The 19,023-nt window shown below is 42.4% G+C and overlaps 1 protein-coding gene across 1 annotated transcript; it reads left to right on the top strand.

The window, feature by feature from the left end:
• The first annotated feature begins 347 nt into the window (after positions 1–347).
• On the top strand, positions 348–7,959 carry LOC117214340. The gene is made up of 5 exons (XM_033460352.1): positions 348–869; positions 943–1,122; positions 1,200–1,407; positions 1,585–3,677; positions 7,888–7,959. Exons 1-5 carry the CDS (start codon positions 348–350, stop codon positions 7,957–7,959), a joined length of 3,075 nt encoding a protein of 1,024 aa, XP_033316243.1.
• Positions 7,960–19,023: the final 11,064 nt, after the last annotated feature.

Genomic DNA, 19,023 nt, shown 5'->3' with positions numbered 1-19,023 from the left:
GGGAGGTCAAAAGAGCATCACTATGCGTCAACTGCCTCGGGAAAGGGCACACAACGCGGCATTGTTTCGCAGGATCATGTCGCGTATGCGGAGAACGACATCATACAATGCTGCACAGGACAAAACGCCATTCAGGGTCTCGTTCCAGCACGTCCAGCCCGAAATCTTCCCCATCAAATAGCCGATCCACAACACCTTCTTTGCCACCCTACGTATCACCCACTCGTTGCAAAAGGCACACAACAGACCACAGATCGGAAACACCACGAACAGCCGCGTCTCCAAGTCCACCGCCCATTGACAAACGAACACACAACCAATGACGCCGACGATCGACGACTCCGTTGATGACCGAACATATCAGACCAATAGCATCCGAATTACGGTTCAATGATCTAGTCCTCACAGCGCAGATTAACATTTTGAATGATAAACATCAACCAATCCGTTGTCGAGCGTTGCTCGACACCGGATCCAGTATGAATTTCATTACCGAGGAATTAGCAAAATCGCTAAAGATAAGGCAAAACAAATGTTCGGTCCCGATCGGAGCTCTAGATACCTTGACAACGACTTCTAAGCGACACATCACGGCCACGATCACTTCCACTGACGGTACATACACGCGGACATTAACGTTCCTTATCATTCCAACCATATCAACCTCAATTCCCAGCGAACCCATCGATCGTTCGACACTTGAGATACCAAAAAATCTCAAATTGGCCGATCCACGATTTCATTTACCAGCTCCGATAGATGTACTACTAAGCTCAGGTTCAACACTCGCGTCGATGTGTGTGGGACAAGTCAACCTCACGCAGCCAGACGAGCCTGGACTGCGTCTGCAAAAGACGCGATTCGGATGGGTAATCGGGGGGAGTCCAACTTCCCAAACCGCGACAAACATATTTCACACATCCACGACGACTTTACAAGCAGATCTCGCGCGGTTTTGGGAAATCGATGAAGGACCCTCAATTAAACATATCTCAGAGGCAGATCGACGATGCGAAGAACACTTCCAAATCCACACCCGACGCACCAGCGAAGGACGATACATCGTCGCTCTACCTTTCAACGATCAGCTTCAGTCACTCGGATCCTCTAAAACGCTGGCGAGTAAACGACTCGCCTCACTCAATCGCCGATTCCAGCACGACAAACGCTTCGAATCAGAATATCGAACGGTAATACAGGAATACCTGGCATTGGGACACATGACGAAGGTCAATGACAACCACTCCGACGATAACGGATACTATTTACCCCATCATGGCGTGACCAAAGCATCGAGTCAAACCACCAAACTCCGTGTAGTTTTCGACGGATCGGCACCAAGCACTACCGGAACCTCCTTAAACGATACACTTCACACAGGACCCAAGTTACAGGAAGATCTATTTTGTATATTAATTAGATTCCGCGCTCATCAATACGTACTCACTGGCGACATCGAGAAGATGTATCGGCAATTCCTCGTACGACCAGAGGATCGGAAATATCAAAGGATATTATGGCGCAGCGCGAGTGGAGAAACAGAAACATATGAGCTTAACACTGTAACGTTCGGTTTATCCGCAGCCCCGTATCTAGCTATTCGGTGCCTCAAGCAACTGGCAGAGGACGAAGGACATCGATTTCCACGTGCAGCACAGGTACTGCAGCGGGATTTCTACGTCGACGACGCTCTCACCGGAGCTGAAACGAAGGACGAAGCCCTCACGCTCAGAACAGAACTCACCAAGTTACTTCAGCTGGCCGGCTTAAACATACGAAAATGGGCGTCAAACGATAATGACTTGTTACACGGACTTTCCTTAGAAGAAACAAATCACCAACATTTTTTGGGCGACTCGCAAACCTTGAAGACGCTGGGGGTGTTTTGGAATTCATTCGACGATTCTATTCTTTACTCGGTCGAAGTCAAACCCACGCCCTCGCGAGTCACGAAACGAATCATCAGCTCGGAGATTGCAAAAATTTACGATCCGCTCGGTCTGCTCGCACCGGTGATTGTTCGGGCCAAGATGCTACTTCAACGAATATGGTCGTCGAAAATCGATTGGGATGAATCACTTCCGATCGAGTTACATACAGAGTGGGAAAGGTACTATGCCCAATTACCCTTATTAAACAACGTCAGGTTCCCACGCAAAGCAATAATCGAGTCCGCTATGGAAATTGAACTGCATGGTTTCTGCGATGCCAGCGAAAAGGCTTACGGAGCCTGTGTTTATCTCCGAACCCTTACCATCAACGGCCGTGCTTGGACCCAACTTTTAACCGCAAAATCGAAAGTCGCCCCACTCAAGTGCCAGACCATTCCTCGGCTCGAGCTGAGCGGAGCACTCCTTCTTACGTCCCTGATGTCAACAGTACAACAAGCCCTATCACAAAAAATTACTCGAACTATCTATTGGACCGATTCCACTATCGTCCTCCATTGGCTCAATACATCACCTCACACCCTTAAAACATTCGTCGCTAACAGAGTCTCCGAAATTCAAACAAAAACCAGCATCCGCGATTGGCGCCACGTTCCTACCGACGACAATCCCGCGGACTTAATATCACGCGGCCAAACACCCGAAGAGTTCCTGCGCCCAACCATCTGGCAGCACGGTCCTGCATGGCTCTACCAGTCGGAAGGCTATTGGCCGACATGGGCTCTAACACCGCAAATTGAAGTACCGGAGCAGAAAGGGGCGATTTGTCTGTCCGCAAACCCCGCCGATTACAGTTTGTTGGAAAGGTATTCATCCTGGCCCAAGTTGATACGAATCATAGCTCGTTGCCTCCGTTGGAGACAGGAAAGGAACCGAGCGGCACCCCTAACCGTTACCGAGTTACGCATAACGCACAATAAACTGATAAAATTGTTGCAAAACATCCATTTCTCCGAGGAAATTCGTACACTCCAAAAAGATCGGAACGCGGCGATAAAGGGTAAGCTCACGCGACTCAATCCGTTCATAGACAAGGAAGGAATATTGCGAGTCGGGGGTCGACTCAGTCATTCGTCGATGACCTTCGCCCAGAAACATCCCATAGTATTACCCAAGTCATCCGTTACAACACGCATCATAGAACACGAGCACAAGATCCACATGCATTCCGGAACGCAGGCTACGTTATACGCAGTAAGACAAAGATACTGGCCCGTCGACGGTCGAAGTCAAGTATGGCGGGCGATCAAAGGCTGCGTCCGCTGCTGCCGCGCTCAACCACCGCCGGTAGAATACGTGATGGGTAATCTGCCGGAGGCGCGAGTAACGGAATCTCGCCCATTCACAAACGTCGGCGTCGATTACTGCGGGCCGTTCCACATCAAGGAAAAACGAGATCGTAACCGTCGTCAGATAAAGGTATACGTAGCCATTTTCGTATGCCTAGCAATTAAAGCGGTACACATCGAGCTCGTTGACGATCTCACTAGCGAAGCCTTCATCGCCGCTCTTCGCAGATTTATCGCTCGACGAGGGTATTGCTCCACCATCCATTCTGATAACGGCACCAACTTCAGAGGAGCAAGCAACGAATTACGAGAGCTTCACGATCTATTACAATCGGACGATCACAAGGAAAAAGTAACCGCATTTTTAGCCGACAAACAAATCGAATGGCGCTTCATTCCCCCTCATTCACCGCATTTCGGTGGGCTATGGGAAGCAGCGGTGAAGTCATTCAAACGCCACCTCAGGCGTGTAGCCGGCAACGAGTTACTCACCTCTGAACAATTGAACACTCTCATCATAGAAATAGAAGCAGTCCTCAATTCCCGCCCGCTAACTCCTATCTCCACCGATCCAAATGATCTCCTAGTCCTCACTCCCGGACATTTTCTCATTGGCGATTCACTAATGTGCTTACGTGATCGAGATTTCAGAGACATTCCATCGAACCGACTCTCCAGATGGCAGCATATCCAACAGCTTAAACAGCATTTTTGGAACCGCTGGCATAAGGAGTATTTGAACGAGTTAACCAACCGAAATAAGTGGAGCAAGGGTGGACACGGCATCCAAAAGGGCACAATCGTCATCCTCAGAGAGGACAACGTACCCTCCATGCATTGGCCTCTGGGCCGAGTTATCAAGGTTCATCCAGGCGCCGATGGTGTCATCCGGACAGCTACAGTTCAGACGGCAAAGAGCGTTTTGGATCGGGCCGTCAAAAGGCTTGTCCCACTGCCAATTCAACCCGATCTCGAGAAACCCGAACAACTAGCCACCGAGACGAACTAAGATAGGAACTTCAACCACATCTCGCTAATTTGATCGGTACCCTCTCAACGGGGGGAGAATGTTACGCCATGCGGCTTGCCATAGATCATATTCTTAACCGTCGGTCGCGGCACTACAATGTCGCGGGCGGATCGTCGTGGCTGCCCGACAAACAAACATTGTAGTGGCAAGCGCATAGTTTATTAAGCAGGGCGACCTCCAGAAACTTCGATTCGTGGCCGTTATTTTATCCGGCGTAAAAGAATGTGGCGTGATCCGAACGTAGTGGGGGTCGCCTTCCAGAAAAAAACGGAAAAAATCGAAAGGCGGGCAGAACGTTTCGAGAAGCCAAACAGTCAATACATATCTTATATCGCGCATTACGTAGTTACATTTCTTTTGGTGTTCCATTTATATCCTTCTAATTAATAAGTTGTTGAAATAAACGTTAATTTATTAGTGTTAACACAGTGCTATATTCATTAAACCACCTCTGTTATCCTAAACGAAACAGGGGAACGACTATTTCGCGGCGTCGATTAACATAATCGTAGCGAGAATTTACAACTCTCGTTGACGTGCTATCTCGCGATCACGTCTCTCCGCGAACGGTCGTAACACGGGAAATAATTTGATAATTAACAGAAATTAATTTTTAACAGAATAAATTGTCAGACGTTCGACTTGACAACGATCTTCGACGAAACTCTGAAATTCCGAAATAATTACTTCCATCGAAACCTTCCAACGGAATCAATTTTGAAAGTACCTTTCGGTTCTCTCTTTTACGTTAAAAGAACGGAAACGAGATATAAAAGACGCGGAAAAAAAAGGAAATGCTCGATATGTCAGCTGCTGTGCGAGCTATTCGTCGAATGTAAACCAAACTCCGGTGTTTTTCTCCGGTTCTTTTGTCCTTTCGTTTCTTTCTTTCGATTTGTTACCGGTAATAAAATTCCCCACTTCAGCTACTCTTGAATTTGCCGGTTCAAACAGTCAGCCGCGTCAATTGTACTTCTCTACGAGCTCGATTTTCCTGTACACACGTGTGCCATGGAAAACAAATCCACTTGCAACATGCGAAAGCCTCGCCTCCTCCATTGTTTCGCATCGGTTTGTTTCGTTCGTACCGAAACTTTCCGATTTTCCAACGATTTTTCCGACAGTGGACAATCGTATCGTGTCATTTTTGAAAATCAGTCACCTGTGGTTTCATATTTGGAGATTGATAAATATTTAAAGGGTTCGGTTCGTGACGAAAATAACTCTTGCCGATTTTTATCTTTTTGCAGAAAAATATAATAAGCGTAGAACGTGGAACTTGCAATTTTTCAGTAGTATAAATCGTTTACTTTCCGTCATTTCGTGCTCCATCATTTTGTGAATTTCACTCGAACCTATTAAAATGCACCGTTACGCGAAAGGAAATCGAAGAATTTTATACGAATTGATTTTGTTACAAGCCTTTCAATTGGTTTGAACGAAGGAAGCATTAATCAAGTGGTATAAGCGTATCATTTGTCAAACGCGGGCTTAAATAGGACGAAGGTTCAAAATTCGAATAAATTAGCTGGTTTTCGGTGGATATCGATGAAGTCTCGTTTGCGTTTGTTGCGTTTGTTTGTTGAACGTTAACTCACAAATATTTCTTCGATCAATAAAACAGTATTTATTTTTAATCGATGTTATTTTTATAATGTTTAAAGTGGACTAAATTGCTTGTGCCAGAAAGAGTTTGTATTCTCGTATTTTAATTGCCATTTTTGTTTTTCTTTGACTCGGGATTAATAAAATTACTAATTAAACAATTATAAATGTTTTACATTTCGTTTTGATTGTATTAATTTTGCCCAGTAATTATCGAATGTAATAAATACATATAAATGATTATTGAAATTTGTTCTGAAAAAGTAGTTAAATACACTGATTAAATTTTTCACTGATTTTTTCTCAGAAACGAACTTTCAAAATGGGCAAATATTCGTCTAAATCTTTTATTCGCTTTTTCACCTAAAATTTTGATTGGCTATATCAGCAATTATACGACACTCTGTATATACCGCAAACGTGACTTTCAACTGTTTTTCAATGCCTTAACTTTCAAACAGAAAAATCGCAATCTAGGAAACGAAATTAATTACGTGCCCGGTAATCGATAGCATTCACACGTTTGGAAAAGCGTATCTGGCAGGGAGGATCGCGGGGAATTAGTTGGCGATGAAATACGGCGCCGATATCCTCGATATTTATTTCTATTGTTTTTGCCACGGGGAGAAAGAAACGAGCGGGCCAACTTTTTATGACAGTTTTCTCTCCGCCATAAAGCGAGGAAATTACTTATTAATTACGAAAGTTTTCTTCGCCGCCGTACGGGCGCGGAAATACGAGCTTTCCTCTTTTCTCCCTTCTCTGTCCTCCGTTTTTCTTTTTTAATCAAGAATAGTTTTAATACATCTTAGGACGGAAAAAGAATATGCTGGTTTACGAAGATACATTGAATAAACCCTGATATAAATATTTATAACTGAGAGAGAATTCGAAATTTGGGAAATTTGAAAATAAATCTCATGATGAATATCTGGCAAATTTAATAAAATAGTTGGAGAACATTACAAACTTTTTTTTATCATGTTAGTGAGTTAGTCGAGAGCTTTCTGCATAAAAAAAACTTCAGGAATATTATTGTATAATTATCGCTATGAAATAATTTCTTGGATTAAGTAACTTTTTTTTAACGTGGAAATTGATTACCCAATATGAAATTACTGTATATTTAGCATGTAATACTAAATATCGGTATTTAGTATTGGAAACTACGATACACCTAACTATTGAGGAAAGAAGGCGTAAGAAAGGAATATTTAAGATTTGTAGCTGGTATCATTTCTTATTCATTTAATATATGTATGTGGAAAGTACTAGCAAGTGCCCAGACACTTGGGTGAGTCAGTGTACCTGTACCTGCATAAACAAGAGCCATTATCCTTATTTGTCACTTGTCTACTCAGCTGATCGCTAAACCTGCCATTCCCCTTGGAATCGGTGTCCGTTTCCAGCAAGTTGCCGGATCATTGGGGAGGAAAGAACAGTTTGACAACTCCCGGCAACTTCGCCTGGGGACTGCGTGTCATCGAGAAACTCGGGACATCCCCTATGCCACAATTTATCCTGGCTGCTTATTAATAATAACTGTTTTCGATCGTGGCTCGATCGATCGACCAGATAGATCAACCCTGAAATTTCCCATCGAATGACAACTTTTCGATTTTTCAAAAGTACCCACCTACATTCTCCTATAGATTTATAGTCTTGTTGAGGAGATGATAAGTTTCAGGCATCGTTGAATCATAAATCGCGTGGAAGTAGGTTATGGGCGAAGTTTCTAGGGCGAACAACTTATGCGTTGCTTTTCCCTCTTTTTTTTTTGTTTCTTTTTGTGGACATCGAAAACTAGTATTGGAATATTTTCCGATTCTATCGACTTGTTACATGTTTTTCCTGCTTTCCTGACAAGGTGTTTTTGCGTGAGAATTTAATTTTGTTTTCTACGAAGTGAACGATCATCGATGAACACAAATTACGTAAAATGTTAGAAATTGTTAATTCTTCGACAAAAAAACCAGACGAAGAAACAAGTCTTTTGTAATTTTTGCTATTACAGCTCGCAAATCAAACTACGCATTTCATCTTCTCAGAGTCTGATAATGATCACAAAACAGAATATCCTGCATAATCCAATTGGTGGATTATACATCCTTGTAACCCCAATTACGTCCTGTCTACGTGTCTTTATAAAATTCTTACAAACCCACAACGATCGGCAGAGCGTCAGAGCTTCTGGAACGTTTCCTTTCACGAGGGCCATGAAACACGCTGGTCAAGCGATGTTGTACAAGCTGGCCAACATCAAGAACCGCACGTGCATGCAAGCGAGGCTTTCACGGCGATTGCTTTCCTCGACGTCGTTTGTCACGAGGATGCTCAGCGAGAAATCATTCGACCCTTTACGGGGGCGGCTGCGCGAGAAGAAAATCAGACCCTCTTCATCCGACCCTTTACGGAACTCGATTTGCATCTGTCTTCGTCGAAACAGAAAATTCTTGAAGCTACAGGAAGATCACAGGTAGCGATTTTTGCGAATTTCGTCAGATTCAGGTGAAAATTAGGATGTATTTTGGAGGGTTGTTCGTTATTGGGTTGGTGTACATGAAATTTCACTTTGTCGAAGTTTGATATTCGCTTTAAGCTGTCAGTAGTCAAGATGATGCTCTTCTACGTGTAGTCCTGATTCAAGGGCCACGCTCCTTTCGTATAGTGAACGATATTAGTAAATTAATAACAATTTTGAGATCATGCGAAACAGCGTAATTTATACGATATTTATTCTATACTACGTTCTCGGGAATCTTCAAGAACGAAGTCGACGTTCGATTTTAGAATAAATCATTTCGAAAATTACTCCATGCGTGAAGTATAATACACTTTTTCGTAGAATCGTGGAATTCGTTGGTCGAAAACAATTGAAGGAAATTCCCACGGTTTCTCTACGTTCGATTCTCTATGATGCAGTCGGAGGCTCGATCAGGTGGTCGTTTTTTCCCCCGAACGAAGCTCGAAATTAAACGCAGTCACGCGTGGACAGACGCCGGAGAATTTCTGGAAACCACTTTTCCCGGTGTCGTTCGAGCGGAAATTTCCACGAATGCGAAGTATTTTAGCCACATAAAGTGCATCGGAAGAATAAAGCAACGGACTTGTCCAAGGCGTGTGCAAGGAACTCGCCGGAATGCCGGACCATCGGCGGTATTTCATTCTGAATTTCCGGTGGCCCGTGATTTTTAGAAAGCAGGTATTTGTTTCGTACATGTATTGTAAATAGGAAACTGCGATTGGCTTCCCTACACTGGCGCGTTCGAAAGTATGTGGACACTCTATTGCTTATTTTTAACGGAATGCAATTTAGTTTCTACATTTCTACCATTTTTATACCATTGTCTTCTTAAAAAAAAATTTTTTCCTTAAAATTTGCTTACTATACATATTCGAGTATAGTGAAACAGTTGGAATGTAACTATTACAGGCTTCGTCATATAATTACAAGTACATACAGGACTTAAGAGTGGCTTTAAAAAAGCACATAGTTTTAGTACATCCTGTGCATATTTCAGCGAGCAACACCACAAATTCCCTGTTAAGTCTCCACGGGCGAGTGAAACGTGTAATCTCTACAATATCGAGTCTCGTGGCCCCTTATTGCATAAACAAAAGCGCGAAACGAGGGGATTTCGTTGGTTGGTGCTAGAGGAAAGAATTACGTGGGGCACGGTTAATACATCGACCGCCCCTGGGGCTAATATGTCGGTTAAGTAAAAGAGGCGCGAGTGAAGCTCGCCTCTGAACTCGTTTAATAAAGACACCGTGCGACAAAACATCCTTGTATTCTATAGTAATTAATTTACAGGCTCTCGTCCCAATGGATGTTTGTCTCCGTCTCACTTTCTTCAGGTAGAAAATGAATTAATAAGTTATCAACGATCAGGATATCTTCAAGTTGCATCGATCCGATCCTCCGACGTTATTACATATGTTGTATTGTTGTATCGCCTTGATATAAATGTTCATAAATGGAATTATAGTTTGAAAGATTCGGAAGCGAAATTCAGAGTGGGTATACAGAAAATTTCGTGAGATTTTACGCGCATCTTTTTTAGTTTGTTTCGCTATATAGTAGCGACAGATTTAGCTGGTCTCTTTTATGGGAAGATACTGCCATGTCGTAACAGTTCGCTTATTTCGCGTAAGTTCGTTAACGTAATATTAGTACCATGTTCTAACTACTAAGTACTAAATGCCTAGCAGGTAGTAGATGCTAAGTATTAAATAGTGAAGTAAACAGTAACTACTGAATACTAGTCTCCCCTCGGCCCTTATTTATAACCATTAAATAAGCATAAGTACGCGCTATTTATAAATATTTCCACCTCGCCTCTGCCATAATTAAACTGACACCACAGACTGCTCGCGTTTCCTCGTTTTAATCAAGATCCTAGCGAGGCTGTGCACAAAGAATGACACTCGGTTGACGCATCGCCACACGACACGGGCGATTCTTTCCTCGCGACACGGCTTAGACACCTGTTTCCAATAGCCTGAGAGAGGCGGAGGACCGGCTCGCCTTTGTGACGAGAATATACGGGTCTGGCTAATGGTTTTAGCGAGAAGGAAAGTTTCGCCGGCCTTTACGAAGCCCCATAAAAAGTGTCCCGCGTAAAGCCGTGACATAATTCTACCTTACACCGGCCGCGGTTCCTCTGACCTCTTCTCTCTCTCTCTCTCTCTCTCTCCCTCTTATTCCTTTTAACCACAAGCGAAAATGGACGCGAAAGTTTCCGAACTGACGGCGTCGAGAAGGAAATTCGATGCGTAAAGGAGAAACCTGAAACTGACGACTGGAATTGATCAACCGATGAAAGTTCGAAGAAGATAAGCAACGGTATTTTCGGCTTCGTAGTGCGAGCATAGAGGATAAAAATTTAGTCGAAGGCAAAATTCAGCACGTTCTAAGATACCGTACAGAATGACAGGACAGTTTATAGTCTGGTATCAATTATTCAGTGCATGAACACGCGAGCAAGCCGTTTCCTTGTTGACGTTGAAAACAATGCCCAACTTACGTCAGTGCCATGCCTGTGTACGCGTTGACGACAACGTTAGCCTTTAACACTTGCCGGTTTGCGAGGAAAACTTGCAACGGACGTCTTAAACCGTATAATACCACGTCACAAAATAGCGATAAATATTCTCGCTGCTGGCTTAGGTTTATAAAAACATTTTTATACCTATTAATAAAAAATATGACAATAGTGGCAAATAAAATCTCGTGAAATATAGAATACGAAAGAGTTGAGCAACCCAACAGAAACTCGCTTCATTGTAGTCAACTGTGGCCTAATGATACTAGTTGAGCATACTAGTTAAATTACATTTTCTACGCCAGCTTACTTTTACGACGTTTTAAAGGTATCCTTCAACCTCCGTGAAATATCAAAAACTGCAAACTCTTTGAAATTGAACGCGACTAAAAATTTCAAGCAGTCACAATTTTCATCGACCATTCGAGGAATGTCGAAAGTCGCAACTTTCACAAAACATTGTCAAATATTGCAACTACTACTAGGAACGTCCAAAAATTCCAAGATCCCGAAAGATTTCCAGAAAATACATCCAGAAATAGGAAAAGGAGCGGCTGGCGGTGGAAAAGGGCGGGAGAAAAGGTAGAGGGTGAGAAGAATGCGCGAGGTGTCTCGCAGAGACAATGCAGCGCGTCGTAGATCACCCAAGACACCCTCCATTAAAAATATTACGCCATCTTGGCAGCATAACCACCCTCCAACCCCTTCCTCGCCGTTTCCACGTGGCTCCTTGGCATTTCAGACGGAATTCGCAGTAACAATGTGGCAAACTTGTATCCGACGTATCGATCGGTGAAATACGCGTGCAGATATCGTGTTTATGGAAAATGACGGCTGTTCACCATGGCTGTTCTGCCAGTTGGAAGACCGACTGTTTTATGTGGGTTGGGAAAAGGTAATTAAATAATGTACAGTAGATGATGCTTGATATTTGTATAATAATAAACAGCCCAACCAAGCAAATAGTAATGTATGAAGCAAATGTATAGCCGTAACTGATCCAAATATTTAACAAAATATCAGTAATTAGCTCAAACAATCAAATAGCATAGGGTTTTTAAAATACATCAAAAATTTGTATTACACGAATATATTGGAAATATCATCGCTATACATATTACCGTATCACTATCGTTACTGAATCATCGTCGAAGTTTAAAAAAACAATTTGCATATCTCTCCATCTTAATTCCCGGCGACAAATTTCTTCAGTAGCAACTTCCCGAGAACTATAATATAATCAATGTACCGATATAAAGTATCTGCTAAATAACAATTTATAATCGGTACTAGTATAGCGTATAAAGTATTATACAGAGTAAAAGGTGATAAAAAGAAAGTGATTCTTGCGATCTCGTGAAAAGACGAGAGCTGTCGCCGGGGTGAAAGGACTGGCAACACGAGGCGAGATACTCGTTTGATTTTTTTTTTTTTTTTCGCCCCATTTCGACGTTGCCGGGGGATGAAATATGAGTAAAATGGATAACGCGAACGAGTTGCGGCCGGAAAATGGAACCCGACTGGCTGAAAGAACGGGGACTGGTGTTTGGATTTCTCACGTAGTCAACCTGAAACGCGAGGAATGATGATGCACATCGCTTGCTGCTCGTGCGATTAAAATCCTGAAACGAGAAGCTAAACGCCGCTCGCCTAAATGGAATCGTGATTGCGTGCCCAATTAAAGAATTCCGACGGCCATATTCGATTCAGCCGTCGCACGTCTATTTGATCGATTTTTGTATCGGGAGTTAAGGTTATGGATTTTATATTTATCAAGTTCCTATATCTACATGGATGGAAGTAGACGCGAGATGGACTCTTTACGCTGGTGTTGGATTAGCGATAGCGATCATATCTAATATGGCGTTAGAATGAAATTGGCAAATATTCTTCGTATAATTGCCACTTGGAAGTATATCTATACTTATTGCTACATTTATGTAACGTTGACTGTACCTACGATATAACTTTGACTTCGGAGAAACACGAACGTTCGTTTGCATTTAAAATAAAGGCAAAAGAAGCTAACTACGTTACTATCAACTAAACTAACTAAGAAAGGAAAAATAAAGATGTCAGGAAAGACACCTTAAGCTCGCAGGGAAGAAAGCATCATCGAGGCTTCATAGCGAACGTTCGAAGCCGAAGATCCGTATCCTTAAGAGGTGGATCGTCGGATCATCGACTTCGATCACGTGCAATTCCATCGACTTGCGGCTTTTTTCTCTCTGCGTGAGGCCACCAAAGGATTCCTGGATTCCATCGCTAGCTTGTTTTTCGGCAGTCAACCGTCCCTTTCCCTGGTTTTCGCTTTTAATGCTGCTACCTCATTCGTTGGGGATAAAGGAGCGCGTTCATTGGACAATATTACGGGAGGGATCCGCGGCCGTCAAAATGATGGAGTGGCTAGGCAGCCAGACGAACTCTTCTGCAGCCAGAATAATCAGTCTTCTCGGCCTGTTTCCGCCCAGCTCGTTTTTCTCTTTCTGCCTAACTGCGCGGGGCCTCTCGCTCTCTTTTACGTCCCCGATGCTATTTCCGCGATCAGAGTGCTAAGCGAAATGCAAAGTTGGACAGGCAGGCTTCTTTTTCTGACGAAATACCGCCACCTTCCTTGTTCTTCCTGTTTCCTCCGTGATATTTTTGCCAGATTTATGGAGATGAAGTTGTATGGTGAGTATTTCCACTAAACTCTAGTTGGCGGGGCTCGGTTTTAGCTTGAAGGGTGCTCGGAAATTACTTTACGGGCTTTTTCACCTTTTGCCTGTATTAGAATTCTAGAAATTCTCAATTCGCGATTCTTCCGATTCTTCTGTTGGTTTTACGGGGTGAATCTGGATTTTAAGAGAACGATAGCGTTGTGATCAAAATCACAAATCTTCGGAATCTCTCGATTCACGTTTCACATCGTCATTCTCTGGAATATAACTCACCCTACACGATCCAAGAAAAATCCACTCTTCGCCCCTCGAAGCCTTCACAGCTTTTCTTAATCAAATCTTCGTCTCTAAAACATGTTATACGATACAAGTAAAAATTCACTTCTCGGATCAATTCACTTTTACTGGCCCCTGCCTCTACGTTCATTCCTGGACAAATGATCCTGAATCGGATATTAGGATCCTAAGACAGGCTTGCCAAAACAAATTCCTGAGGTAGCGTACGAATTTTTCATCAGGGCGCCCCCCTCCCCTCCCACCCTCATCGAAACTTCCAACAACCATCCTTCGTCGATTCGGTGGCACCGACTCGGAGAGCACCCTGTGCTTCGTTCAGGATAACAGAGAGAGGGTTGGCGGGCTCAGGATGCTGGCTCGTTTCGCAAACAAATCGCAGGTTCCTCGAGGCGGGTAGAACAGACTGGCAATTTCCTACAGACTTTCTCCGCTGTACCGTCTTTCCATCGTGTTAATTCTTAATTCCTTCATTTTCTTTTCGCGGCGCGTACGCCGTTCGCCATTTCTCCGCCGGCGGAAACAACCGTTTAAATATTTCGGATTCGACGAATAAACGGGAAAGCCTCGCACGAAATCGTACACCGGGAAATTGAACGGAGGATATTTGAAACTGTTCCGACGCTTGGCATTTCTCGGTTCGTTTTTGTTTTTCCAGATCGATCGAAGCGAATTTGTTTCTCCTTTTAATCAGAAATTGTTGGTCTATAGAGTGGAATCGAGCCTTGGTCTTGAGTCTTGGAAAGTAGGTTCTAGCGGAATTCTACATTTTTAGAAAATTCCATTCCCTTGAAAGTAAAAGGTTGCGGAATTAACCTCGTTGTAGAATTAACTCCATAGTAGGATTAATCCTTTAACTTATAATACCAACTCATCCCCAATATTCCACAAATTCTACTCGAAACACGAGACACGCTATCCAAAATTTCCAACAAACTTCAATTTCAACTTCACAACTTCAGCGTCCAGAATTACCTCCGATACACGAAATTAACGATTACGAAGCACCAATTATGCAACACACCATTAACGCTATTTCCAGCGTAAAACTAAATGGCTTAAGACTTGAAGAATTTTATACATAAACGTTCTTCGTTGTCTTAGTGGTCAATGGTTAGTTATAGAATGGTTAGTTATGAGGCTTTATATTTATTACGTTCTTTCAACCCCCGTTAACCCTTAAATATTCTCACGAAAGGAAATCACGCCAATACCGTGGCGCGCGATGTTTTACATCGGTATGTGCTATTAATTTTAGCAATCAAACATCGATGCAGCGAAAATGTTTCAAACGAACCGATCTTTTCAAAAAATTGCGAAACTCCGGCGGTCGTCCAGTTATGGAATTAACCTCTGTTTTGTTTTCAAAAAACTGCAATAGCCTTGGAGGGTTGAAAAGTCGAGCAACTGATAGAACGCCACCAGCATCGTTATTTATCGTCGCGGCTTCTATTATTTGGTCCGTTACCGTTCTCGAAAGAACCACATCCCGCGGCGTGCTCTCCATCGATGCATATTTAACCGGACGACGAGCTGTGGGGTTGCTCTTCGCTACGTCGAAACGTTTTCCGCGAATGTGGATCATGAGGTCACTCGACGAGCCGCTTCTCCCTATCACTTCGTCTTTCACGTTCGCCTTTCTTCGTCGTTTATCTTTGTTAACTCGGGGAATAATGTATCACCGGGTGAATTTGCGAATTTCTTTCCGTGCTCTTTGTTTCTTTTCGTGCTTCGAAGGGTCGATGTTGGAACGCGTTCGGGCTTTTCGCTGTGAAAGGGACTGGTGCGACGAGTGGAATTATTAATTAGATTCGACTTTTGTTCTTCGTAGTTACTTTTCTTTTCGCATGTACGATACACTTACACATTGTGTCGGAAGTTGACCAATACGATCATGACTCGTTGCAGTGTTAACGAAATTGTAGAACGTTGTATGTGACACGTACGATGTGAAGATAAATTTCCTATGGGCAGCAGATATGGGAAGTGAATAGTTTGGCGAGTCATTGTACATCGTAATCTCCACGATTCCTAAAGCAGTTGAAGAAAGACCGTCGATGCAACATCCTTCGCTGTAAACCAACCAAAGGATCAAATAAAAATCCGAGAATGCTTCAACGAAAATGACAAAAATACGGGAGCACAACTGTAATAAAGATCCAAGGGATTTACAGCGTGTATAAGACAGTGCAGCGGCATGTTGGATAGGAAACGAAGAGAAATCGAGGATTTGTGAAATATAGGAACACAACTGGAAATAGTGGATACCCTGGAAACGTTGAGATATGGAAAAGCGTAAGAAACCGGGCTGCACCGTGAGGAAATACGAGAATTGGCCGGTTCCGGACGCGAATAAACATCAAATTTGAGAAATGCGGAGATGCTGTGCAATCGTATGTTATCTACTCTGACAATTCCGGAAAGATTGCGAGGAAACAGAAAGAATCGAAAGAGATCTATTTCGAATCTTCGGATTCTGATTAATATTCTGGAGACTTGTTCCAGGTTTATAGAGTCTTACGTGCATTCTTGCATCGCATACTATGACTGCTATTTACCGTTGACTTGATTTATGTCGATCCTCTTTTATCCAATCAGTAATATTTTTAGACATTTAATTTTTGTTTAGAAAAGGAAATTTTTATTTGGATAGAGAGATACATTTTTATTTACAGCGCACAGAGCAATATGGATTTCATTTTTCGAATGAAAAAAAAAATTGGACGATGTTTCCTGAAAAATAGTCGAAATTTTTTCGACTAATTTTTCGTTCAAAAATAAACAGAACGGTTTTCCAAAAAATAAAATGTAAAGAGGAAAAAGTTTATTACTTTGTGTGTTGGCATTTTGCGATATCAATAATATTGGTAACACGGAATGTAAATAATTTCTTCTGAAATAACAGAGAAATTGGAAAAGATGCTATTTCGGTATATTTACTTTACTCCAACCTATAAGAAAGCTTGATGCATATATAAGGAACCCTCGACCCTCGTTATCCGCGGTCGAACGAGGATATAAAAGCTTTCAATCGCGCTATACTCTTTGGATCCGAGTGCAGAAGTAAAAGGCTCGGACTATATCAGTTGCAACAAGTAGCGTGGTATGTTATGGTAATGTTCTCAGTCCGAGCACTTACGGTTAGTTGAGGGACGAGCCATCAGAAGGGGTTGGAAACTACCCTTTAGAGTAGTTATTTCGCCTGTTGAAAGCTGCTCCATTCGAGTGCATAGTCAAAGTAACGGTCTCCGCCGAGGCAAGATTGCTCGTCGAAAGTTCTTGGATTATTTCGACTTATAACTCACGCGCTCGTTTCTCTCTTCCTTCCTGAGCCTGGCGTATTAAAATATCAAAAAATGATGTGTTTCTATCATTCCATGATTCCGTCGATCTTCCATTTAAACTTTTCATTGTAAGGTAGACTAGGTTATATTGTATGAATTTTTCTTTTGCTTTCCATTTACGTTTTCGTGACAGGTAGTTTTAATTGAATTTTGTGAAAATGGAAATTTGATTAATTTTTCCGTGAAATGTATTTTACTCTAAGATTGAAAACTATTCTTTTATACCCTCGCTTCCGAGAATTCCTTGGAATTTTTCACGTTTCTTCGAAGTAGCGTGTATCGTTTAAATTTTCCTTTTGACGATAGCTAGTTTTAATTGAATTTCGTAGAAATGGAAGTTTCTAATTTTTTCCGTGAAGTTGCAAGATCGAATCTGGATCGTTATACCTTCGTTAAGCTCTCGCAGTTCTTTCACTTACTATACATACGTGCATAAATTATTCTTCCACTAATTACATTCTTTAATAACGATTTACCAAGCGAAATCGAATTCAAATAAATTGCATTCTCGTTTAAAAAGGCTGTCACGGTTCGGAAAACACGAGGACACGTCCGTTGTAAAAACACAATGTACAAATGGGAAATTTTCAGGAAGTTGCAAGCAAAAACTGGGTTAAAAGTTTCGGAATTATAAATTGGCCGAAACTCCGGGGCAATTCCTTCAGGCACCAGCGCATCCGCGTTCATCTATCATTAAGCACGATTTACAAGAGCGACTCGGAAACAACGGACGCGTCTATTGTGTCGGGCAACAATAATACGTTAAACTTGCATTCAGAACGGTTGTTTTGGTGGCTGCAATCTCTGAAAACGATCGCCAACCTCGCAGAATCGCTCGATTCACCCATGAATATCGCGATTCGTATTTCGATGCAACGGTTCGCGAATACCTTTGTGCGTCGAATAAAATCGTAAATTTTGTTGGACAATTGGTTTCGCTTATTTGAAAAATTCTTTTTGCTAAGATTCGGACGTTTCCAATGAAATTCGTGGCAATCAGAATTGTGCATAAACATCCTCTGACCGCTAACATCTTCGTCTAATGAATATTATCAAAATTAAATTTAGACGAACATGGAACGAAATTTAGAAATTTAAATTTGCGCCCACTCCACCTTTAAACGTTTGTAATTTTTTAATTCGCTCGATTAAAATCTCATCCGAATTCTATTCAATATGCCTTTCGCAATTTCGTCCTTCAAATCGAAACACTTCTTTCCCTTTTTTCTCTATCAATCAACTGCATCTCTCTAATTCTGCCTCATTTAAAGTTCCACCCTTCCCTTTTGTTTATTTAGCACCTTCGCCGCGCGTTTCGCTAACTCGTCTCCCTTTTCCCCGCTTCTTCAATTTTCCTCCGTTCCTCTTTTTTTCTCTTTCCCTCTCTCTCCCTCTCTCTCTTCCTCCAGCTGTTTTACATTTCTTTCAGTGGCCACGATTTTCTTCTTATCTCCACCCTCCATCGACCTCCGTCCAGAAATTAAGGTACAAGTTTAATTGAGCCTTTCCAGCTCGCAGCTGGCGACTTTATTATCGACATTCAGTATAATTAAACCATCTGCATCTTTTTAAGCGGCGAGAAGTGCGCGTTTCTTTGAAGCTTCCTCGGCAGAAGCAAACCGTCGCTTCTTTCCCCCCCCCCCCATTTTCTTTCGAAAGTTTGTTCGCCGGATGAGAAAACGATACGAAGTAACGTTCTAAGAATATTTTCTCGTTCGAGAACGCGTGAATTCACGTGATTTTCTTTTGCAGAAATTTGGGTCGAAATGATAGGGTAAATGCTTCGTCCTTCTTATTCTTTGGGTGT

The sequence above is a fragment of the Bombus bifarius genome, unplaced genomic scaffold, assembly GCF_011952205.1.
Source record: "Bombus bifarius isolate JDL3187 unplaced genomic scaffold, Bbif_JDL3187 scf7180000009200, whole genome shotgun sequence".
NCBI lineage: Eukaryota > Metazoa > Arthropoda > Insecta > Hymenoptera > Apidae > Bombus > Bombus bifarius.
Note: the sequence above shows the minus strand (reverse complement) of the source record. Positions and strands in the feature narration are given on the sequence as shown.

What these genes read in the sequence shown, in the direction of transcription:
- LOC117214340 (XM_033460352.1), top strand. Translation starts at nt 348, where the DNA reads ATGACCGAACATATCAGACCAATAGCATCCGAATTACGGTTCAATGAT. An exon ending in ATCCTCTAAAACGCTGGCGA is followed by an intron (nt 1,123 to 1,199) that starts GTAAACGACTCG and finishes ACGGTAATACAG; the next exon opens with GAATACCTGGCATTGGGACA. An exon ending in GTTACAGGAAGATCTATTTT is followed by an intron (nt 1,408 to 1,584) that starts GTATATTAATTA and finishes GTTTATCCGCAG; the next exon opens with CCCCGTATCTAGCTATTCGG.